Source organism: Ursus americanus, chromosome X (assembly GCF_024610735.1).
Source record: "Ursus americanus isolate L20-20 chromosome X, mUrsAme1.1.p, whole genome shotgun sequence".
Lineage (NCBI taxonomy): Eukaryota > Metazoa > Chordata > Mammalia > Carnivora > Ursidae > Ursus > Ursus americanus.
In genome coordinates, this window is record NC_142164.1 from 70350338 (window position 1) to 70376606 (window position 26269).

Genomic DNA, 26269 nt, shown 5'->3' on the forward strand with positions numbered 1-26269 from the left:
CAAACTAAATACATAGTTATACATGCAATATAATTTCTAACAATAGATTTGAAATATACCTCTAGAAGCCTTGATGTGACCCTATAGCTTGGTTAGTAAAGATATCGAATGGTCAGATATTCATGCAATAATTTATGCATTTACTTTTAAATACCTTTAAATATCCTATTAATCCCAAAAGGTTAATTCAACATATGATTTGATCCTGATGCTCTTGCTCTCTAAATTAGATATATTATCAATACTTTGTAGTATAGAATGTGTGATTAAGAAAACATTGGTAATGGAATCCTTGGGAGTTTCTTGCATTTAGACCTCTCCCCCTGAGTTTTGTCCTCCATTGCATGGTGCCGTGCAAAAAAACATGAGACTTGGAGTCAGAGGACTTGAGTATGAGTCCTGGTTTGGTCACTTGCTAGCAGCGTGACCTTGGCAAATAACTTAATCTCAATGAGATTCAGTTTCTTTTTCTAGAAAATAAGACATTAATAAGATTTACCATACAGGGTTGTTTTGCGCTTCAAATAACATAAACACTATAACTTGAAAAGCGCAACACAAAATTATTTGTTACCATTATCATAGTATTAATGCATTATTAGTATTAATATTTATATTTGTATAAAGGAATAAGTTCTATGTCATGTCAACGAGCAGCCCTAAGCTTAGAAACAATCAAAGCTGCCAGTTGTTGGGCATCTGCTGTGTGGGGATTCTTCTCCATTACTGCAAGGACAATGTTTGAAGGGAAAATATTGCAGAGGTTCTTATAAGTCTGATACTGGTGCTCTGGGATCATATGCTCCCTGTTATCATTGCACATTCCAACCCAAGGATTCCTCCAAAGCTGTTCCATCTTTTCAGGCACGCTCCGTACCATGACTGGCTCATAGCATGGTTGCATGAGGCTGTTATTCAAGGGATAGGAGTGGTAGCCATAGGAATCAGTTGCACAGGGCAATGGGTCCCAGCTGGCATGTTGTTCCCGGCACAGAGGAGGTCGTCTTTGCCTCATGGGGTTGCTCTCATAGAGGCGGGAGTCAGAAATGCTGTCCATCCGAGTCATTACAAGGGCACGTCCTGGCTGAGGGGCTGCCCCAGGATGGATATTGGGAGGCATAGGGTAGTCTCCAGGACAGTTGGAGCATGCTCCAGTTGCTGGGTGCTGGGTTTGCAGAACTAAGTGGGGAACTGACTGCTTGTGGGGCGCTTGCTTAGAATCCTCTGGGCCATAGCTCTGCACTCGCGTTAAGGCGTCATGGTAACCATGAGGAAAAGGCTGAAGACGGTTCTGAGATGCCGAGCGATGCAGCTTCAAACTGCCTTCAGGATGGCTATCAGCTACAGCCAAGTACAGGTTGTTGTAAGAGGAATAGTTGTCGTTCCTGGTATGGCTCATACGGTTGTCAGGACAGAGGTTGGGATTCCGGGGATATACCCCTCGGTCTGCTTCAGCCACATAGTACTCTCGATTATGCATGCTGTTGATGTTCAGTTTGGAGAAGTCGCCCAGCATTGAATAGTAGCTGTGGTCCCCCAAGGACTCAAACTTTGGGTATTGGTCAGCATAGCTAATAGGGTTTCCATGGCTGTTGGTAACCAGAATTGGGGGGTACTGCATGCTGGCCATGTGCTCCAGTGAAGCCTTCTGGTGGGAGAAATGAGAGGATCCTGGCACTGGGCTGCTGGCTGAACGGGTGTTGAGTGCACTCACGGCATGGCTTTTGGGGGGTGGGATTGTGGGGACACTTAGGGCAGTCACAAGTGAGGGGACAGAGCTGGCCTCAGGCTTACGGGCAATGGGCAGCCATTCCTCAGGCTCCACAGCCATGGACCGGATGCTGGGATCCGATTGGCGCTTGGGGGCCACACGTTTGACTTCTGAGGTTGTCTCACCTTTGGCACTAGACAGCCCTGTGCCACACTTGGCCAGGGTGCCTTCATTCACGGTTTTCACTGTGGACAGTTTGGCACTGATGCGGAGCTCATCAGCCACTGAACGCTGTGGTTGGTTGGCCCGCTCCGGATGGTAGTATTTGCACTTGTGGCCATAGGTGCATTTTTTGCCTGAAAAATAATGCCTTGTGGTAAGACTCTCTCTCATACTGGTGCAAATCTGTCAGAAACTGTTGTAACAATCTGGTTACTCAGGTTAGAGTTTTACTGTTTGGGCTTAAGGAAGAAAATTAACTCTCCATGAAAATGAGAGAGGCAGGACAACATCAAGGGGGGGGGAGAGGGAAGAAGTGGAAAGCTGGGGAGGAAACTGCAGTGTAAAAGCTAAGAACTGAAATTCACAACTTCGCCTAGGCATAACCTGCATGCTGAGGTGGTGTAGGGTAGTAGCAGCCCACATAGTACAATGCAAAAAGCATAGGCTTGGAAGCCAGTCAGACCTGAGTTTCAATTCCAGCTATGTCACTTACTAGCCATGTAACGTTGGTAAGTGACGTTACCTTCTGAGCCTCAATTTCCTCTTCTGTAAAAAAAGTTCATGATTATGCCTATATTATACAGTCATTGTGAAGACTAAATGAAGATAATGAACATGAAAATACTCTTTAATTTAAATAAACATTAATTGAGAAAAAGAAAAAAACCCAAGATGTCCCATAAATAAATGATTATCCGAAAGAGTGAACATGCAAGGTAGCCTCAGACCAGGCAGCCAATGTTGCACTGTTAGGCTCACAAACTTTGTATTGAGGGACCTGCGTAAGGTCACGAAAGCACTCCGGAAAACTATATTTTAAAAAAAGCAAACGAAAATGAAGTTTGGAAGCAAACTGGAAAATACAGAACTGAAGAAAAGAGTATTATTAGTTGACAGAGAGTGTAGTCACCTGCTTGAAAGACACGTCCTTCTTGGGGCCAAATCCAATTTGGCATTGCCCTTTCTGCTTCCATAGGCCATCTGGGTTTCTGCACTTCCCTACCTCCAGCAACACTGCTCAGGATGGAGGCAGCTAGAACACGTGCATTATTTAAACAAGTGACAACCAATCTTTCCTTCAATTCTAGTTACCTTTTCCTCATGCAGTTTCTAGAATGTTTTTTTAAATGCCTAACTGGGAATACATAAAGGCACAGACTTTAATTAACTCCCAGGAAGTGGACAAGTTAGGATTTTCCATTTGAAAGGGAAACCTTTCAGAAATAAGCATTCCTATAGTCCTTATGTTTCCCTTAGTATAGAACTCAGTTCTGCACATAGGTACTCACCATAAGGGCATGGTTGCTTCTTATGCTCCGGAACAACAGGTCTCTTTCTCAAGAAATTTTCAAGATTTGGGCCATGGCGTCCTAAAGGATCATCTGGAGGCATAAATCTGAAAGCAAACAAGCAAGAGGTAAACATCTTCCTTTCTATCCCCACTCCCCCTTCGGGAGTTCAGACCTTCATTACCCCTTGCCTATGCTATTGTCATAGCCTTCTAATTGTCCTTTCCACTTCAAGCTAAGCCAGCAGTTCTTCCCTCCATTCTCACTTGACCACACACACACACACACACACACACACACACACACACACACACACACACAAAAGATGATTTTTCCAGTGTATCATTCTTCTGTGGACTATATGTTTCAACCATACTGATATGCCTGCTGGCTTCCCAACAGGAAACCCACTTTTACATCTTCATAGCTTTATTCATGATGTTCTCTTTACCTGCAATGCCCAGTAGTCCCCTTTCTTCTGTCTGTAAACTTCATCTCAAATGTCATCTCCTGTTTGAGGCTTTTTCCTATCATTTCATATAGACAAGGCAATTTTAAGAATTCTAACCATACTGCTTATCACAACACATTGTGGTTCTCTTTCTCTCTCTTCTCCACTACACTTTGAGCCTCTTTTAAGGGTGAGTCCTGTTTCTTATTCAACCTCTTATCCTATGGCAATCAGCATAATGCACAGTGTACAGTAAGTGTTCAGTAAATGTTTATTGAAATGAAATAATCTATTCCTAGTGAAACTTGGATTTAGGCTATTCAGAGCCTACTGAAAGCAACGTACTTGTCATTCACAAAAGAATACATCAGCAACCGCTCCTCTATAAACTTCTTCCATTCTGGCTTTTCAACTTGAAGGTCTCGGTAGTTATCATTAGATACAATGATGCCGTCGGAATCGAAAGCCAATTTGACTATGAACCGGTCATCATAACAGACAACTCTCCTGCCCTGGACCCTTCGGGATGGTGTGAAGACAAGAATCTTTTCTTTCTCCAGTTTACGTAGGATATCTTGATCTGTCAAAATATAGATTATATGCCACACAGTAGAAACCATCTTTGGAAATTACCAGCATTATCCTCATATTACAAGTACAAAAGTTGGTACTGGATGAATATGTTATTTGCCCTTAGAGAGAAAGTGGCTTCTATTCCCTGGCCATGGCACCAGTTTGGATTGTGACCTTAAGCAAGTCATCTTCTCCTTCAGACTTCAGTTTTCCGTAAAGTGAAGGAACTGGATTCAATGACATCTAAGTTTCAAAAACTACCATGAAGAGTGAGAAATAACATTGATATCCTAGCATTCTTGATGACTGCTTTGCCCTTTGGAGGAAGTAGCAGATTTTGGCTGCTGAAGAAAACAGAGCAGTATGCTGAGGATATGTCTGTCAGGAGGAGGGTAAAGTATCACTCTGTGGGACTTATATTTTTGCCTTCTGCCTGAAGGAAGGCCACAACTCAGGGGGAAACAAAGCTGTAGCATGTTAAGTACTGACCCCCTTACCTTTTGGCCTCTTAATTGCTGAGGAAAGAAAGCATATAAGCTGGGCTTGAGCAGGGCCAGGATCCACTCTCAGATGAGGTTGGGACCCTGTTCAGAAACTTGCAGACAGCTCCACAACACAGCTCTGACCGCCATTCTGACCTTCTTATTTGGCACATCATGCAAACAGCAGAGATTCAAAGGACTAGAGTCTATATGTTCTCAAATGCTATAAAAAGCTAGCTTCACATAGTTTTTAAGTGAACGTAGTAATCCTACTGACATTAGGGCCCCATCATGACTTTTGTGGACCTTAGGATGTTTGCCTTTGTGGGCCCCTTCTTTTATAAAGAAATATTAAAAATTATACTTTACAACTGCTTTGCTATAAAAATAATCTAGTTAGACACATTATTATAAATTAATTGTTGTTATATTCGATTTTCCCTTCAATGTTAAAAGAAAATAAAATTACAACATCTTTTGTTACATTTTAATTCCAGCATAGTTAACATACTACAGGCTATATTAGTTTCAGGTGTAAAATACAGTGATTCAACAATTCCATGCATCACCCAGTGCTCATCAAGACAAGTGCACTCCTTATTCCCCATCACCTATTCACCCATCCACACCACCGAACTCCCTTCTGGTAACCATCAACGTGTTCTCTATAGATATGAGTGATTTTTGGTTTGTCTTTCTTTTTTTCCTTTGCTGGTTTCTTTTGTTTCTTAAATTCCACATAAGAGTGAAACTATATGACATTTCTTTCTCTGCTGAATTTTATCACTTGGCATTATACTGTCTACCTCCATTCATGTCATTACAAATGGCAAGATTTCATTTTTTTGTATAAATATATATTTTTAAGTTTTTATTTTAATTTCAGTGTTACATCACTTTCAGATGTACTAGATTTCATTCTTTCTTATGGCTGAATAATATTCCATTGTATATATGTACACCACATTTTCTTTATCCATTCATCAATCTATGGACACTAGGGCTGTTTCCATATCCTGGCTATTGTAAATAATGTTGTTATAAACGTACAGGTGCATGTATTTCTTTGAATTAGTGTTTTTGTATTGTATGGTATGGTATGGTATTGTTTTTGTATGGGGGGGAATACCCAGTAGCATGATTAATGGATCATAGGGTAGTTCTATTTTTAACTTTTTGAGGAACTTTCGTACTGTTTTCTACAGTGGCTGCACAAGTTTGCATTCCTACCAATAGTGCAAGAGAGTTCCTTTTTCTCCACATCCATGCCAACACTTGTTTCTTGTGTTTTTGATTTTAGTCATTTTGACAGGTGTGAAGTGATATCTCATTGTAGTTTTGATTTGCATTTCCCTGAGGATGAGTGATGTTGAGCATCTCTCATGGGTCTGTTGGCCTTCTGTATGTCTTCTTTGGAGAAATGTTTGTTCGTTTCTCCTGCATTTTTTAATTGGATTATTGGGTTTTTTTGGGTGTTGAGTTGTATAAGTCAAAGAGGTTTCTGCTTGTGTTCTCCTCTAGAATTCTGATGGATTCCTGTCTCACGTTTAGGTCTTTCATCCATTTTGAATTCATTTTTTGTATGGTGTAAGAAGTCCAGTTTATTCTTCTGCATGTGGTTGTCCAATTTTCCCAGCACAATTTATTGAAGAGACTGGCTTTTTTTTTCCCATTGGATATTCTTTCCTGCTTTATTGAAAAGTAATTGACCATATATAATTGTGAGTTTATTTCTGGGCTTTCTATCCTGTTTCATTGATCTATGTGTCATTTTTGTGTCAGTACCATATTGTTTTGTTCACTACAGCTTTATAATATAACTTGAAGTCCAGAATTGTGATGCCTTCAGCTTTGCTTTCATTTTTCAAGATTGCTTTGATTTTCAGGGTATTTTGTGGTTCTATACAAATTTTAAGATTGTTTGGTCTAGCTCTCTGAAAAATACTATTTGAATTTTGATAAGGATCGCATTAAATGTGTAGATTGCTTTGAGTAGCATAGACATCCTAAAAATATTTTTTCTTCCAATCCATGAGTATGGAATGGTTTTCCATTTCTTTGTGTCTTCCTCAAGTTCTTTCATAAGTGTTCTATACTTTTCAGAGTACAGACTTTTATCTCTGGTTAGGTTTATTCCTAGGTATCTTATTGTTTTTAATGCAAGTGTAAATGGGATTCTTAATTTCTCTTTCTGCTTTTTCATTATTGGTGTATAGGAATGCAATAGATTTCTGTACACTGATTTTGTATCCTGCAACATTACTGAATTCACTTATCAGTCTAGCAGTTTTTTTGGAGGTTTTCGGGATTTCTATATAGAGTATCGTGTCATCTGCAAATAGTGAAAATCTACTTCTTCCTTACTGATTTGGATGCCTCTTATTTCTTTTTATTGTCTGATTACTGTGGCTATAGCTTCTGGTACTATGTTGAATAATAGTGGTGAGAGTGGGCATACATGTCTTGTTCCTGACCTTAGGGGGAAAGTTCTCAGTTTTTTCCCGTTGAGAATCATCTTAGCTGTGAGTTTTTCATAAATGGCCTTTATTAATTTGAGATATGTTCCCTCTAAACCTACTTGGTTGAGGGTTTTTATAATGAATTGGTGTTGTACTTTGCCAAATACTTTTTCTGCATCTATTGGAATGATCATATGGTTCTTTTTCCCCCTTTTTAAAAGTTTTTATTTAAATTCCAGTTACATACAGTGTAATATTAGTTTTGGGTGTACAATATAGTAATTCAATACTTACATACAACACATGGTGAAATCACAAAAACTGCACTTCTTAATCTCCATCAATTATTTAATCCATTCCCCCAACCACCTCCCCTCTGGTAACCATCAGTTTGTTCTTTATAGAAGAGTCTATTTCTTGGTTTGCCTCTCTCTCTTCTTTTCCCTATGCTCCTTTATTCTGTTTCTTAAATTCCACATATGAGTGAAATCATATGGTATTTGACTTTCTCTGACTGCTTTATTTTTCTTAACATAATACTCGCCAGCTCCATCCACGTCATTGCAAATGGTAAGATATCATTATTTTTTACAACTGAGCAATATTCCATTACACACACACACACACACACACACACACACACACACACACACACACCACATCTTTTTATCCATTCATCATTCAATGAGCATTTGGGCTTTTTCCATAATTTGGCTATTCTAGGTAATGCTGCTATAAACATCAGGGTGCATGTATCCCTTCAAATTAGTATTTTTGTATTATTTTGGTAAATACCTACTAGTACAATTGCTGGATCTTAGGGTAGTTCAATTTTTAGCTTTTTGAGAAACCTCCATACTGTTTTCTAGAGTGGCTGCACCAGTTTGCATTTCCTCCAATGCTGCAGCAGAGTTCCTCTCCATAAACATCATTGCCAGCAGTGTTGCTTCTTGTGTTGTTGATTTTAGCCATTCTGACAGGTGTGAGGTGGTATCTCATTGTAGTTTTGATTCATATTTTCCTGATGATAAGTGATGTTGAGCATCTTTTCATGTGTCTGTTGGCCATATGTATGTCTTCTTTGGAGAAAAATATGTCTATTAATGTCTTCTGCCCATTTTTTTTCATTGGATTATTTGTTTTTTGTGGTGTTGAGTTTTATAAATTCTTTATAGATTTTGGATACTAACCTATTATCAGATATGTCATGTGCAAATATCTTCCCCCATTCCTTAGGTTGCATTTTAGTTTTGTTGAAGTTCCCTTTACTGTATAAATGTTTTATATTTTGATGAAGTTCCAATAGCTCATTTTTGCTTTTGTTTCCCTTGCCTCGTGGGGACATATTTAGTAAGAAGTTGCTATGGCCAATATCAAGAGATTGCTGCCTGTGCTCTCCGCTAGTATTTTAATGGTTTCCTGCCTCACATTTAGGCCTTTTGTCCATTTTGAATCTGCTTTTGTGTATGGTACAAGAAAGTGGTCCAGTTTCATTCTTTTATATGTTGCTGTCCAATTTTCTCAACATCATTTGCTGAAGAGACTGTCTTTTTGTTTTTTTCTTTCCCATCGGATATTCTTTCCTGCTTTGTCAAAGGTTAATTGACCATACAGTTGAGGGCTTCTTTCTGGGTTTTCTATTCTGTTCCAACGGTCTATGTGTCTTTTTTTGTGCCACCCTACTGTTTTGATTACTATAGCTTTGTGATATAACTTGATGTCTGGAATTGTGATGACTCCAGCTTTGCTTTTCTTTTTCAAGATTGCTTTGTCTCCTCAGGGTCTTTTGTGGTTCCATACAAATTTGAAGATTGTTTTTTCTAGGTCTGTGAAAAACACTGGTGGTATTTTGATAGGGATTGCATTAAATGTGCTTTGAATAGTATAAGCATTTGAACAATATTTGTTCTTCCAACCCATGAGCATGGAATGTTTTTGCCATTTCTTTGTGTCATGTTCAATTTCTTTCATCAGTGTTTTGTACTTTTCAGAATATAGGTCATTTACCTAGGTATCTTACTGTTTTGGGTGCAATTGTAAATGGGATTGATTCTTTAATTTCTCTTTCTGCTGCTTCATTATTGGTGTATAGAAATGCAACAGATTCCTGAACATTGATTTTGTATCCTGCAACTTTACTGAATTCATTTATCAGTTCTATCAGTTTTTTGGTGGAGTTTTTCTGGTTTTCTATATAGGGGACTGTGTCATCTGTGAATAGTGAAAGTTGTACTTCTTTTTTGCCTATTTGGAATCCTTTTATTTCTTCTTGTTGTCTGATAGCTGAGGCTAGGACTTCTAATACTATGTTAAATAACAGTGATGAGAATGGACATCCCTGTCTTGTTTCTGACCATCCATCCCCATGGAGGATGATACTAGCTGTTGGTTTTTCATAGATGGCCTTTATTATGTTGAGGTATTTCCCTCTAAGTCTACTTTGTTGAGGGTTGTTATCAAGAATGGATGTTGTGCTTTTCAAATGCTTTTTCCACATCTATTGAAATGATCATATGGTCCTTATCCTTTCTTTTCTTAGTGTGGTTGTGTCATATTTATTGATTTGCAAATATTGAACCACTCTTGCAACCCAAGAATAAATCCCACTTGATCTTGGTGAATGATTCTTTTATTGTATTGTTGCATCCAGTTTGCTACTTTTTTATTGAGAATGTTTGCATCCATGTTCATCAGGGATATTGGCCTGTAGTTCTCTTTATTTTTTAGTGGAGTCTTTATCTGGTTTTGATATCAGGGTAATGCTGGCCTCATAGAATGAATTTGGAAGTTTTTGTTCATTTTCTAGTTTTTTGAATAGTTTCAAAAGAGTAGGTATTCAGAAAGTGGTTTTTACAAGTTTGTTAGAATTCCCCTGTGAAACCATCTGGGCCTGGACTTTTGTTTGTTGGGAGTTTTCTGATTACTGATTCAATTTCTTTGTTGTTTATTGGTCTGTTCAAGTTTTGTAATTCTTACTGTTTTAGTTTTGGCAGTTTATATGTTGGTAGGAATTCGTCTATTTCTTCCAGATTGTCCAATTTGTTGTCATATAGTTTTTATAATATTCTTTTATAATCGTTCACATTTCTGTGGTGTTGGTTGTTATTTCTGCTCTCTCATTTGTGATTTTATTTATTTGGGTCCTTTCTCTTTCCTTTTTGATAATTCTGGCTATAGGTTTATCAATTTTAATATTTTCAAAGAACCAGCTCCTGGTTTCATTGTTCTATTCCATTGTTATTTTTTAAATTTTTCTATATAATTTATTTCTGCTTTAATATTTATTGCTTCCTACCTTCTGCTGGATTTAGGCTTCATTTTTGTCCTTTTTCTAGCTCCTTTAGGTGTAAGGTTAGGTTGTTTATTTGGGATGTTTCTTTGCTTCTTGAGGTAGGCCTATATTGCTATATACTTCCCTCTTAGGACTGCTTTTGTTGCATCCCAAAAGTTTTGTAACATTGTGTTTTCATTTTTATTTATTTCCATTTTTAATTGCCTGTTTGATTTCCTGGTTGATCCTTTCATTGTTCAGTAGCATGTTGCTTAACTTCCATATATTTATGGTCTTTCCAGATTTTTTTCTTGTGGTTGACTTCTAGTTTCATAGAACTGTGGTAAGAAAAGGTGCATGGTATGAATCCACTCTTTTTGTATTTGTTGAGGCCTGGTTTTGACCTAATATGATCTATTCTGTAGAATGTTCCATGTACACTTGAAAAAAAATATGTAGTGTGCTGTTGTAAGATGGAATGTTCTGAATATATCTGTAAAGTCTCTCTGGTCCAGTGTGTCATTCAAGGCCATTGTTTCCTTGTTGATTTTCTGTTTAAATGATCTGTCCATTGATATAAGTGGGGTGTTAAAGTCCCTGCTATTATTGTGTTATTATCAATTAGTTCCTTTTTGTTTGTTAGTAATTGATTATGTATTTGGTGCTCCCATGTTAGTGGCACAAATATTTACATTAATTAGATCTTCTTGTTGGTTTGTTCCCTTTATGATTATATTTTGCCCTCTTTGTCTCCTTTTACAGTCTTTGTTTTGAACTTTAGTGTTTCTGATGTAAGTTTTGCTACTCTGGCTTTCTTTTGACATCTATTTGCATGCTAAATGTTTCTCCACCCCTTTACTTTCAATATACCAGTGTCTTTAGGTTTAAAACAAAGCTGGGGGCATCACAATGCCGGATTTCAAGCCATACTACAAAGCTGTGATCACAAAGACAGCATGGTACTGGCACAAAAACAGACACATAGACCAATGGAACAGAATAGAGAATCCAGAAATGGAACCTCGGCTCTTTGGGCAACTAATTTTTGACAAAGCAGGAAAAACCATCCAGTGGAAAAAAGACAGTCTCTTCAATAAATGGTGATGGCAAAATTGGACAGGTACATGCAAAAGAATGAAGCTTGACCACTCTCTCACACCATACACAAAGATAAACTCTACATGGATGAAAGACCTCGATGTGAGACAGGAATCCATCAAAATCCTAGAGGAGAACATAGGCAGCAACCTCTACAACATCAGCCAAAGCAACCTTTTTCATGACACACCTCCAAAGGCAAGAAAAACAAAAGAGAAAATGAACTTGTGGGACTTCATCAAGATAAAAAGCTTCTGTACAGCCAAGGCAACAGTCAAAAAAACTAAGAGGCAGCCCACGGAATGGGAGAATATATTTGTAAATGACACTACAGATAAAAGACTGGTATCCAAGATCTACAAAGAACTTCTCAAATTCAATACACAAGAAGCAAATAAACAAATCATAAAATGGGCAGAAGATATGAACAGACAATTTTCCGATGAAGACATACAAATGGCTAACAGACACTGAAAAAATGTTCAAAATCATTAGCCATCAGGGAAATTCAAATCAATACCACACTAAGATACTACCTTATGCCAGTTAGAATGGCAAAAATTACACAACTAATGAATCATCGAGCCTTACATCAGAAACCGGGGATGTACTGTATGGTGACTAACATAATATAATAAAAAATCATTAAAAAATAAATAAAATAAAATAAATAAAATCATATGCTTTCCATCCTAAATAAATAAATAAATAAAAGTTTCATCACCACTCAAAAAAAAAAAATGGCAAAAATTGACCAGGCAAGAAACAACAATTGTTGGAGAGGATGTGGAGAAAGGGGATCCCTCCTATATTGTTGGTGGGAATGCAAGTTGGTACAGCCACTCTGGAAAACAGCGTGGAGGTCCCTTAGAAAGTTAAAACTTGAGCTACCCTATGATCCAGCCATTGCACTACTGGGTATTTACCCCAAAGATACAGACGTAGTGAAGAGAAGGGCCATATGCAACCCAATGTTCATAGCAGCATTGTCCACAATAGCTAAATCATGGAAGGAGCTGAGATGCCCTTCAACAGATGACTGGATTAAGAAGTTGTGGTCCATATATACAACGGAATATTATTCAGCTATCAAAAAGAACGATTTCTCAACATTTGCTGCAACATGGATGGCACTGGAGGAGATAATGCTAAGCAAAATAAGTCAAGCAGAGAAAGACAATTATCATATGGTTTCTCTCATGTATGGAACATAAGAACTAGGAAAATTGGTAGGAGAAGAAAGGGATAAAGAAAGGGGGGTAATCAGAAGGAGGAATGAAGCATAAAAGACTATGGACTCTGAGAAACAAACTGAGGGCTTCAGAGGGGAGGGGGGTGGGGGAATGGGATAGACTGGTGATGGGTAGTAAGGAGGGCACATATTGCATGGTGCACTGGGTGTTATACGCAACTAATGAATCATTGAACTTTGCATCAGAAACCAGTGATGTACTGTATGGTGACTAACATAATATAATAAAAAAAATTTAAAAATATAATAAAAAGAAAAAAACCCAGGGATGTACTGTATGGTGACTAACATAATATAATAAAAAATATTTAAAAAATAAATAAAATAAAAAATAATAAAATAAAATGAATCTCATGTAGACAGCATATAGATGGGTCTTGTTTTTTTTTTTAATCCATTCTGACACTCTATATCTTTTGATTGGGACATTTAGTATGTTTACATTCAAAGTAATTATTAATAGTTATGCATTATTGCCATTTTATTACTTGTTTTGTCATTTGAGATTTTTCTGGTTTCTTGAGGTATGCCTGTATTGCTATAAACTTCCCTTTTAGAGCTGCTTTTGCTGCATTCCACAGATTTTGGACCATCGTGCTTTCATTTTCATTTGTTTCCATGTATTTGTGGATTTCTTTTACGACTTCATGCTTAATCTATTCATTGTTAATAGCGTATTATTTAACCTCCATGTATTTGTGTTCTTTTTAGATTTTTTTCTTTCTTTTGGTTGATTTCTAGTTTCATAGCGTTGTGGTGAGAATAGATGCATGGTATGATTTTGATATTTTTGAATTGTTGAGACCTGTTTTGTGGCCTAATATGTGATCTATTCTGGAAAATGTTTCATTTGCACCTGAAAAGAATGTGTGTTCTGCTGTTTTAGGATGCAATATTCTAACTATATTTGTTAAATCCACCTGGCCCAATGTGTCATCAAAGCCACTGTTTCCTAGTTGATTTTCTTATTTGTTGATCTTCCTGTTGATATAAGTGGGGTATTAAAGTCCCCCACTCTTATTGTATTACTCTTGATTAGTTCGTGTTTATTATTAACTATTTTATGTATTTAGGTTCTCCCATGTTGGGTACTTAAATTTTTACAATTGTTATGTCTTCCTGTTTGCCCCCTTTATTATCATATAGTGTCTTTTTTTGTCTTTTTACTGTCTCTGTTTTAAAATCTATTTTGTCTGATATAAGTATTGCTACTCCAGCTTTTTTTTGACATCCATTTGCATGATGGATGTTTCTCCAAACCCTCACTTTCAATATTCAGGTGTCTTTAGGTCTAAAATGAGTTTCAAGCAAGTAGCATATAGATGGATCTTGTTGGGGTTTTTTTATCCATTCTGACAGCCTTTCAATTGGAGCATTTATTCCGTTTACATTCAAAGTAATTATTGATAGATATGTATTTATTGCCATTTTGTTTTGTGTTTTGTGGTTGTTTCTGATGTTTTTCTGTGATCCTTTCTTCTCTTGTTCTCTGTCATTATTTGTTTTCTTTAATGATACGTTTGATTTTTTTCTCTTTATTCTTTGCATATCTATTAGTGGTTTTTGATTTGTGGTTACCATTACATTTATATATAATATCTTCTGTATATAGCAGTCTATATTAAGTTGATGGTCATTTAAGTTTGAACCCATTCTTTACTCCTGTCCTCCCAACATTTTAGGTGTATGTTGTCATAATTTATTTTGTGAGTTCCTTGACTGATTTTTTATAGAAATAATTATTTTTTACTTATTTTGTGTTTCCTACTTTCATATTGTTACCTTGGTCTTTCCTTTGCACTCAAAGTGTTCCTTTTAATATTTCTCGCAAGGATGGTTTAGTGGTCATGAACTCCTTTAATTTTTATTTGTCTGGGAAACTCTCTCTCCTTCTATTCTGAATGACAGTTTCACTGGGTGGAGTATTCTTGGCTTCTGATGTTTTCTATTCAGCAATTTGAATATATCATGCCACTCTCTTCTGGCTTGCAAAGATTCTGCTGAAAAATCCACTGATAGCCTTATGGGGATTCTCTTATATATAACTGTCTCTTTTGTCTTGCTGCTTTAAAATTTTTTTCTTTATCACTACATTTTGCCATTCTAATTACAATATGTTTTGGTGTGGATCTGCTTTTGATTTTGATCAGGTTTCTCTCTGCCTCCTACATCTGGATATGTTTCCTTTCTCAGATTAAGGGTGTTTTCAGCTATTATTTCTTTAAATAAATTTTCTGCCCACATTTTTCTCTCTTCTCCTTCTGGGACCCCTAAAATGCAAATGTTACTGTGCCTGATGGAGTCACTGAGTTTTCTTAATCTACTCTCATTATGCAGTATTTATTTGTCTCTTATATGTTCAGCTTGATTGTTTTTCATTACTCTAAACTCCAGATCACTAATACATTCCTCTGCTTCTTGTATTCTACTGTTTATTCCAAATATTGCATTTTATTTCATTTATTGAGTTCTTCATCTCTGATTGGTTCCTTTTTTAAAAATCTCTGTGTTAAGGATCTCACTGATGCTGTCCACTGTAGTGTCAAGTCCAGTGCACATTTTTATGATCTTACTTTAAATTCTCTATCAGGCATATTACTTATTTCTGTCTTGCTTCATTCTGCTATGATTTTCTCCTGTTCTTTCGTTTGGGACAAATTTGTCTGTCTCCTCATTTTATCTACCTCTCTGTGTTAGAAAACTCAGCTATGCTCTCTGTTCCTGAAAGTAGTAGCTTTCTAAAGTAGTGCCCTGCAGTGCAGTATCCCTTATTCACCAGAACCTGGCACTACATGGGATTTTCCTATGTGTGTTTCTTGCATCTGGCTATTGTGTTTGAGTAGCTTCCCCTTTCAGTCTAGGCTTCTGCACTGATTCTCTGCCTGTTGTGGGCTGTACTTCCTCTTGTGGTGTTAGTGAGAACCAGGTAGGCCTGCCATGAGGGAATGTGACTCTAGAAGGGTTCAGGGGTAGGCGACAGTGTTAGCAAAATTTTCAGTGAGTCACTAGTTCTAGGTTCGATCTCCCAAAGTGCATTCGTGGCCACAGGCACAGTGCATGTTAGTGGCAGTGGCTGGGGGCTAGGCATGTGGCTGAGGTGGAGGCAAGGAGCACCTGTTGGCTGTGCAATCAGAGGCTGAAAGTGGAGGTGGCTGGTGGCATGTGGGAAGGACACATGCGACATTAGCAAAATTTGTACTTAGCTGCTAGTCCTAGGCCAATTCCTCAAAGTGTGATGAAAGCCAGGGTTGCAGCACACAACCGTGGCAGTGGCCAAAGGTGTGTGGCATCTGTGTGTGCAGAGATTGGGTACTGAGTGTGGTGGTTGGGACACAAGATGTATGTGCACATGGCTGGCTTGGTGGGGCACTTGTGGCATTAACAAAATTTGCACTAAGCCTAGGGCCAAGGCCAGCAGATTTGGGATAGGCAAGTCCTCTGGAGAACTCCTGGGCAGGGCACACTACTAGGGGGTTAGGTAACAAGTGTCTTTGCAGTACTGCCTCCTGCAGGTGGTTCTATTTATGCTGGGGGGTGGGGAATGAAAATGGTGACTGTCAGTTCCTTTGTTCCCAGAGAAGTCCCCCAACATGCTCCAAAATCAGTATAAACAGATCTCCCTCCTGTTTTGCAAGATGTGGCTTCTATGTTGACTCTCCTTGGGTGGAAACCCAGCTATCACTTGCCCTCTCAGCTCACCCATCACTGGCTGAGTCAATGGACTTTTAAAGCTTCAGGCTCTAAGTCCTGCTGGTTATACAAACTCACAGAATTCAGCCCCTCTGATATTCAAAGCCAGACATTATGGGGATTTGTTTTCCGTGTGTGGGCTCCCTGGTGTTTTCCCCTTTCTGCAACCATAACTCCCTCCCTGGAGCAGGCTGCTCCAGACTAAACAACCATTTCTGCCCTTCCTACCCTCTATGATGTGGCTTCTTCTCTACATTTAGTTATGGAGTTTGTTCTGTCAGTCTTCATATAACTCTTCTTTATTGACATGGATGTGAATGATATCCAGTGGCAAACATGGGACAGGGTGAGCTTGGGGTCCTCCTACTTTGTCATCTTGCCTGTGCCTCAAATTAAAACATCTTTGTAGGACCCTAAAGGTATCATGGCCCTGGCCACGGGGCCTGTTGTGCCTCATGGATAAATTGGCTCTAAGTGCAATGGGACTTTTCTCTCTATATATTTTACCCTATAATTTGCAGATCTCACAACCACTTCTCTGGTACAGAATGTGATTATTTTCCATGATGGTTTCTTTAGTCTTTTGGAAAACTCAATCACACTCATAACCAGGTTCATCCCCCTTTAGTCTGAAGTCTATGGTCAAATAGAAAGCACTCCTTTTTTCCCCAACCATTTGCTTTATTCCTTGCTGAATTGAAGTTGTCTCAATTTAACCACCATATGCCACAACACAATAATGGTTTTATTTGGATCAGGAAAAGTATGTTTAAAAATGTACTTAATACAAGACGTTTTAAGTATACTTAATAAACTTAGAAAAATAATTATCTAAGTTGGGACCATCAACCTCTCCCTAAACTATTGTGCTAGCTTTTCCTCTGGATGAGAAGAAATGTCTTATTTGAAATAGTACCTGTAATTGGTGCATCAGGGCGGGATTGCTCCTTTCTCCATGCAGGCACAAATACAGTAATATCTTTATGGCCTTTGTCTAGAAACCAATCCACAGCAAGTTGTATTCCTCTGCAGGAAAACTCTTCTTTATTCCCATGGCTTTAGGAAGATAGATAATGAAAGGATAAAGGATCAACAATAGGTAACAAAGAAATTCTCTGAACAGGCTTTTTCTTAGTACCAAGATATCAACAATAGACATTTTATTTCTTGATGATGCCAAAAACGTATTTTATTTTTTAAGATTTTATTTATTTATTTGACAGAAAGAGAGAGAGAGAGCACAAGCAGGGGGAGCAGGAGAGGGAGAAGCAGGCTTCCTGCTGAGCAGGGAGCTCGATGCGGGGCTTGATCCCAGGACCCTGGGATCATGACCTGAGCTGAAAGCAGCTGCTTAACTGAGCCACCCAGGTGCCTAAAACTGTATTTTTAAAAACAACAAATCAAGTTCTTTTTTAATCAATCATTATAAATATTGCAATTATTATTACACCTTTCTTCAAGGCCACAGATGGTTAATAACAACTCCCAACTTATAGCAACCCTGGTGGCTATTTCCTACACTACTTCAATTTCCTCTCTTCTCTCTCTACATCTACTACCACTTTATTTTAGAATATTCAGATATTCACAACAGATGAGAAAAGAAGAAGTGTCAGAAGTTTACATAGTTTATATGGAGGATTAGTTGGAGATAAGTTTTAAGCACATATATTAAGGTTAAAAATGATATTGGCAGCAAAAGAGATACACATAAATGCTGACTAAAATTAATTATCACATTTAATTAAATAAAATGTACCAATAAAAATCACATTCTTGAAAATTTTAAAATGTTGGGAATGCTCACAATATAATGCTAAAGGGAAAATAAGAATACAGACTATATATAATGTAATCCCAATTTGGTAGAAGGAAGTCTATATATAAATTTAGAAAAAAATACTAGGAAATAGATACACCAAAATATTAATAAAAAGAATTATTCTATGTGAGAGGATTATAAATGATTTATTTTCTTTATTCTAAAATTTCTTCAAAAAATTAAGTATTGCTTTATAATTAGAACATGATGTAAAAAAAGAGAAGACATTTTATCATAATTATTTGTAGACATAAACATTGTAAAAACTTAAAAAGTCAAACAAAAATGTGATTGAAAATTTGAAGAGGGAAAATTAACAGATGAATTGGGAAAAGATATATTTATTGCCATCATCTTAAAAAACTCACAAATAGTGTACTAAATTTGTACCTAGTTTGCCTGTGAAAATTCTGATCTTTTAGCTTGTTGTTTGGTTTTCTAACATAAATATAAATCACACTAAATTACAGTTATTAAACAGCTTGGATGGTAAAACAAATTGTCATACATTACATGTACCAATTCTAGTACAATAAAGTGGATGTTGCCTGTCAAGACTGTTCAGAAAAGAAGGACCATTTTGCTAGAAAGCTAATTAAGATAATATAATGAGGTCTCTCTCTTTAAACTTCTCACTTTCTCACTAGTACTCAACTACAAGAGAAATTAGCCCCAATTATATTGTTCCCTTTGGGTGAATTCATACATAATGTCAGAGTCCCCATTAATACATATACTGCAGGACTTCCCAATGTTCCTAGTAATTTTTTATTAGATAAGCCTCCTGAGGCAAGGAAAACACAGGCAAAATAAACTATAGGGATTTCATCAAAATAAAAGCTTCTGCACAACAAAGGAAAAAATCAACAAAAGTAAAAGCCAACCTATGGAAAGGGAGAAGATAATTGTAAATCATATATCTGATAAAAGGTTAGTATCCAGAATTTACAAAGAGTATATAAAACGCAACACCCCAAAAATGAGTAATCCAATTAAATAATTGGCAGAAGACACCATTAGACATTTTTCCAAAGAACACCTACAGATTGCCACCAGACACTTGAAAAGATGCTCAACATCACTGACAATCAGGTAAATGCAAATTGAAACTACAATCAGATACCACTTCACACTTGTCAGTATGGCTAAAATCAATAATCAAGAAAAAGCAGGTGTTGGCAACGATGTGAAGAAAAGGGAACTTTCCTGAACTTTTGGTGGGAATGCAAACTGGTGCAGCCACTCTGGAAAACAGTATGGCATTTCCTCAAAAAGTTAAAAATAGAACTACCCTACAACCCAGCAATTGTGCTACTAGATATTTACACAAAGAATACAAAAATACTAATTCAAAAGGATACATGCACTCTAGTGTTTATAGCAGCATTATCTATAATTGCCAAATTCTGGAAACAACACAAGTGTCCATGGACTGATGAATGGGTAAAGAAGATGTAGTATATATACACAATGGAATATTAGTCATCAAAAAGAATGAAATCTTGGGGCGCCTGGTGAGTCAGTTGGTTAAGCATCTGCCTTTGGCTCAGGTCCTGATCCCAGCAGCCTGGTTTCAAGTCTCACATTGGGCTTCCTGCTCGTTGGGGAGTCTGCTTCTCCTTCTGCCCCTCCCCCTGCTCGTGCTCTCTCTCTCTAATGAATAAATAAATAAAACTTTTAAAAAAGAATGCAACCTTGCCATTTGAAACAATGTGGTTGGAGCTAAAGAGTGTTATGCTAAGTGAAATAAGTCAATTAGAAAAAGACAAATACCATATGATTTCATTCATATGAAGAATTTAAGATAGAAAACAGAGAAGCAAGGACGTGGGGGGGAGAGAAAGAGAGGCCAACCAAGAAACGTACTCTTAACTGTAGAGAATAAACTGATAGTTATCAGATGAGAGGTGAGTAGGGGGATGGGTTCAATAGGTGATGGGAATTAAAGAGTGTAGTTGTGATGAGCACAGGGTATTGTATATAAGTGTTGAATCACTAAATTTTACCCATGAACCTAATATTACACTGTATGTTAACTAACTGGAATTTAAATAAAAACTTTAAAAGACTTGAGGAAGTAATGGAAAAATGTCCAACCCTTTAGCTGACAGCCTATTATGTATAGTCTTAGTTGCAGCAGCCATCAATTCTTAGCAAAGTTGCCTCTCCTATCTATGCTTTGTTTAGGAGGCATCATGACATTATATGTAATATTTTTCTATTAAAATATTTATAAATATTTACTATTTTCCTGAGACTCACTAGCATATTTGCAGAGATATTAAGGTAGATCTGGGAAGAACTGGCTGAAAAACATGAGAGAATAGGATGAATAGCTTTTAAAGCTATATATGTTTTAAAAAGGAAAGAGACCAGGAGGAATTAGTGGGCCATAATCAAATAAGACTGTGTTCTTGCAACTCATAAATAAAATAGCTATAGGTTGACTGGGGCAAGTGAATAAAAATTTATTGGTTTCAGTTTCTCACTTATAAAATGGGATAAGAATATTTTCTTTAAAACTTTTCTGTAGGGAAAAGGGAGAATATATATTTAGTAAGTACTTAGTATATTGGAAATCATTACATGCATTTGTTATATCTCTGTCTATATTAGCTAAAGAGAAAATTTTGTTCCTTTCTCTTCATGTATTACAAAATTGGTTGTATGCTAATACAGATTTTCTGTGCATTCTTTGAGTATACAAGGTGGTGTGTATATATGTGAGCTAGTGTCCATGAATGTGTCTGCAGATGCTACTGCTCTTTGAAGTCATTAAAGCCAGAGTTCTGTATTTAAAAAGGAAAAAAAAAAAGACATAGGGTGGTAAAATAAGTTTTCAAAAAAATTAAAAAATAAGACCAACCAAATGCTGCCTACAAGATGCTTACCTCAGATCTAAAAACACATACAGACTGAAGTGAAGGGATGGAAAACATTTACCATTCAGATGAAAGCAGAAAAAAAACCTGTGGGTGGGTGCCTTGGTGGCTCAGTCGTTGGGCATCTGCCTTTGGCTCAGGTCATGGTCCCACGGTCCTGGGATTGAGCCCCAAGTTGGGCTCCCTGCTCAGTGGGGAGCCTGTTTCTCCCTTTCCCACTAACCCTGCTTGTGTTCCCTCTCTCACTGTCTTTCTCTGTCCAATAAATAAATAAAATCTATTTAAAAAAAAAGAAAGAAAAAAAAGCTGGGATACCAATACTTAGATCAGAGAAAACAGACTTTATTTTTATTTTATTTTATTTATTTTTACTCTTCTCCCCTCACATTTTATGTATATGGTGTCACATTTTGCAACCTTTTATTTTTTGAATCCTTTGGCCGATATTTACAGAAATAGTTATTTATACTGCTTTTGTGTTGCCTGCTTTTCATATGCTCAGTTATGGTTCTTCCTTTCCATTCAAAGTGTCCCCTCTAATATTTCTTGTAGAGCTGATTTAATGGTCATGAACTCCTTTAGTTTTTGTTTGAGAAACTCTATTTCTTCTTCTGTTCTGAATGATAGCCTTGCTGGATAGGGTATTCTTGGCTGTAGATTTTTTTTCCCTTTCAGCACATAGAATATATTATGTTACTCCCATCAGGCCTGCAAAATTTCTGCTGAAAAAAATCCACTGATCTAGACTTTAAAACAAAGACTGTAATAAAGAACAAAAAAGGCAATACATAATGAGAAAGTGATCAGTTCAACAAAAGGATATAACAATTTTAAATATCTACACACCCAACACTGGAGCACCTAAATACATCAAGCAAATGTTAATGGAAATAAAGAGAGAGTAACAGTAGAGGACTTCAACAGCCCACTTACATCAATGGATAGATCACCCAGCAGAAATGCAGTAAGAAAAGTGTCTTTGAATGACATATTAGACAAGAAGGACATAATAGATATATATAGATATAGATAGATAGATATAGATATAGATATAGATAGATAGATATAGATATAGATAGATATAGATATAGATCTATATCTATCTTTAGATATATAGATATATAGAGAGAGATATATAGATATATACAGAACAGTCCATTTAAAGACAACAGAATACACATTCTTTTCAAGTGCACATGGAACATTCTCCAGAATAAATCATGTTATGCCACAATACAAGCCTCAATAAATTTAAGAAAATCGCAATCATACCATGCATCTTTTCTGATAACAGTATAAAATTAGAAATAAATCACAAGACAAAAACTGGAAGAAAAACACAAATGTGGAGACTAAACAACCAATGGGTCATCAAAACAATTAAAGAAAAAAAATACATGGAGAGAAATGAAAATTAAACACAATAATCCAAAATCTTTGGAACACAGTGAACACAGTTCTAAGAGAAAAATATATAGTGCTACAGGTCTACCTCAAGAAACAAACAAGTCAAAAAACTCATTCTAACCCTACATATAAAGGAACTAGAAAAAAGAAGAACAAGCAAAGCCAGGATGAGTAGAAGGAAGAACAAACTGAGGGTTTTGGGGCGGGATGGGCTAGCCTGGTGAAGGGTATTAAGGAGGGCACATATTGCATGGCACACCAGGTGTTATACGCAAACAATGAATCATAGCTAATGATGTACTGATGGTGACTAACATAATAATAATAATAATAATAATAATTATAATAATATATAACAGCAAAAATAAATGACACAGAGACTAAAAAAAAATTCAATGAATCCAACAGGTGTTTTTTTAAAGATAAACAAAATTATAAACCCTTAGCCAGACTCTTCAAGAAAAAAGGGACCCAAATAAATGATATCAGAAATGAGAGAGAAGTAACAACTGACACCACAGGAATAAAAGGGATTAGAAGAGAATACCACAAAAATGGTATGTCAACAAATTGAACAACTTAGGAAAAAAGGATAAATTCCTAGAAAAATACAATCTTCCCAAACTGATTCAGGAAGAAAGAGAAAATCTGAACATACCAATTACTAGTAACAAATTTGAATCAGTAATAATAATAACTAATAATAATAATAATAATAATAATAATAATAAACAGCTACCAAAAAATGAAAGTTCAGGTCCAAATCAGTTCACAGGCGAATTTTATCAAACATTCAAAAACCAGTTAATACCTATTATCCAACTATTCCAAAAAAAGAAGAGAAAGGAAAGTTTCCAAATACATTCTACAAGGCCAGCATTACCATGATACCAAAATCAGACAAAGAAACCAAAAACAGAAAACTATAGGCTAATATCCCTGATGAAGATAGGTGTAAAATACCTCCCCAAGATGTTAGCAAACCACATTCAATAATACATTAAAAAGATCACTAACTATCATCAAGTGGGATTTATTCTGAAGAAACAAATCAATTGATGTGATACACCACATAAACAAAAAGGGATAAAACTCATATAATGATCTCAATGCAAACAGAAAAAAAATTAGACAAAACTCAATCCACACATGATAAAAAAAATCTCAGCAATGTGGTGTAGAGAGAATACTTCAACATAAGAAATGCCATATACAAGAAACCCACAACTGAGGTGAGGAGTCAAGATAGTGGAGTAGTAGGGGTCCCTAATTTTGTCTGGTCCCTTGAATTCAGCTAGATAGTTATCAAATCATTTTGAACACCTGCAAAATCAAACAGAGATCTGAGAAAAGAATTGCTGCAATTCTACAAATAGAAAAGCGACCACTTTTTGTAAGGTAGGAGGTGCAGAGATGTGAATCTGAGGCAATATATCACAAGATAAACCATGGTGGGGAGGGAACCTCCATAAGCAGGGAACCAGAAAGTGTTATAAGCAGCAGAGCACAAAACTGGAACTTCTGCAAGTAATCCTGACAGGTGCTTAGGGGGCAAAGTGGGGCTGAATCCCATGTGGAAGAGCATGGTCTCAGGATCCCTGGGGCATAAAGAATGGGAGTGCCTGAGTGCAGCAGAGTTCCCAAGTGTTGGAACAGGGAAGCTGACTAAAAATAGTGAGCCCGGGCACCAGCTTTCTGCTCAGTGTCGCCATAAACTGCAAACTGCTGCATGGTCCAGTGATCACTCTCTGAGCAGGGGCACAGCAAGAAGCAGAACTGTGGTGATATGCTCCCCCACCCTGGGAGGAGTGTCTCGGGTGTGCGTCAAGGGAGTTGCTAAAGTTTTGAGACTCAAACCAGGTCCTGTGCCTGAGATAAAAACACTAGGTCACAGGCTGGGTGAACACAGAGTTCTGACAGAAACCAAGGAGACAAGAGTGATTGACTGCTTTTCTGTGAGGGCTCACTGAAGAGTAGAGTGAGCCGACTTTCAGTGGCAGGGCTAGAGATCAGGGCATCACCATTTTCATTCCCCACATAGGTACTAAAATCTTTTAGGAAGCAAAACAGCCACATATTTAGCAATCTGGAGCCACTTACACTGAGCTGGGCCCTCTGGGAAGGACACTCTGAATGTAAATGGACTAATTGGTCCAATCAAAAGACATAAGGTATCAGACTGGATAAAAAAACAAGACTCATTGATATACTACCTATAAGAGACTCATTTTAGAGCCAAAGTCACCTCCATATTGAAAGTGAGGGTGTGGAGAAGCATTTATCATGCTAATGGACATCAAAAGAAAGCTGGAGTGGCAATTCTTATAGCAGACAAATTAGATTTTAAGCCAAAGATTGTAATAAGAGATGAAGAAAGACACTATATATCATAATAAATGGGTCTAGCCAAAAGGAAGGTCTAACAGTAGTAAATGTTTAGAACCCTAACTTGGGAACAGCTAATTATATAAACCAATTAATAACAAAATTAATGAAACACATTGAAAATAACAGAAAAATAGTAGGGAACTTTAACACCCCACTCATAGATCATCTAAGCTGAAGATCAGTAAGGACACAAGGGCTTTGAATGACACACTGGACCAGATGGACTTCATAGATATATTCAGAACATTGCATCCTAAAGCAACAGAATACACATTCTTCTCAAGCGCACATGGAATATTCTACAGAATAGATCACATGTTGGGTCACAAATCACATCTCAACCAGTACCAAAAGATTGGGATTATTCCCTGCATATTCTCAAAACACAGTGTTTTAAAACTTGAATTCAATCACAAGAGAAAATTTGGAAGAAACACAAATACATGGAAGTCAAAGATCATCCTACTAAGGAATGAATGGGTCAACCATGAAATTAAAGAATAATTTTTAAAAATCACAGAAACAAATGAAAATGGAAAGATGACAATTGAAAACCTTTAGGAGGCAGCAAAGGCAGTCCTAAGAGGGAAGTATATAGCAATACAAGACCTTCTCAAGAAACAAGAAAATCTCAAATACAAAACCTAACCTTACACCTAAAGGAGCTGGAAACAGAAGAACAAATAGAGAGTAAATCCAGCAGGAGAAGAGAAATAATAATGATTAGAGCATAAATCAATGATATAGAAATCCGAAAAACAGAACAGATCAATGAATCTAGGAGCTGCTTCTTTGAAAGAATAAGATCGATATCCCCCTAGCTGACTTATCAAAAAGAAAAGAGAAAGGACCCACATTAATAAAATCATGGATGAAAGAAGAGAGCTCACTACCAACACCAAGGAAACACATACAATTGTAAGAACATATTATGAGCAATTATATGCCAACAAATTAAGCAATCTAGAAGAAATAGATGCATGCCTGGAAACTTATAAACTACCAAAACTGAAACAAGAAGAAATAGAAAACCTAAACAGACCCATAACCAGCAAGGGAATTGAAGCAGTAATCAAAACTCTCCCGACAAACAAGAATCCAGGGCCACATGGTTTCTGAGGGGAATTCTACCAAACATTTAAGGAAGAATTAATACCCATTCCTCTGAAATTGTCCCAAAAAATAGAAATGGAAAACTTCCAAATTCATTCTATGAGGCCAGGATTACCTTGATCCCTAAAACAGACGAAGACCCCACCAAAAAGGAGAATT

The 26269-nt window shown here is 36.9% G+C and overlaps 1 protein-coding gene across 1 annotated transcript in view; it reads right to left on the reverse strand.

Annotated features, from left to right (window-relative positions):
* Nucleotides 1-646: 646 nt before the first annotated feature.
* The window catches only part of ZC3H12B (zinc finger CCCH-type containing 12B), an 82934-nt gene continuing 57311 nt past the window's right edge, over nucleotides 647-26269 (reverse strand). Inside the window, exons 2-5 of the mRNA XM_045796687.1 lie at nucleotides 17415-17554; nucleotides 4019-4253; nucleotides 3223-3329; nucleotides 647-2067 (exon numbers count right to left, since the gene is read on the reverse strand). Of these exons, the coding sequence (XP_045652643.1) occupies nucleotides 647-2067; nucleotides 3223-3329; nucleotides 4019-4253; nucleotides 17415-17554 (1903 nt within the window). The remainder of the gene's footprint in view (nucleotides 2068-3222; nucleotides 3330-4018; nucleotides 4254-17414; nucleotides 17555-26269) is intronic.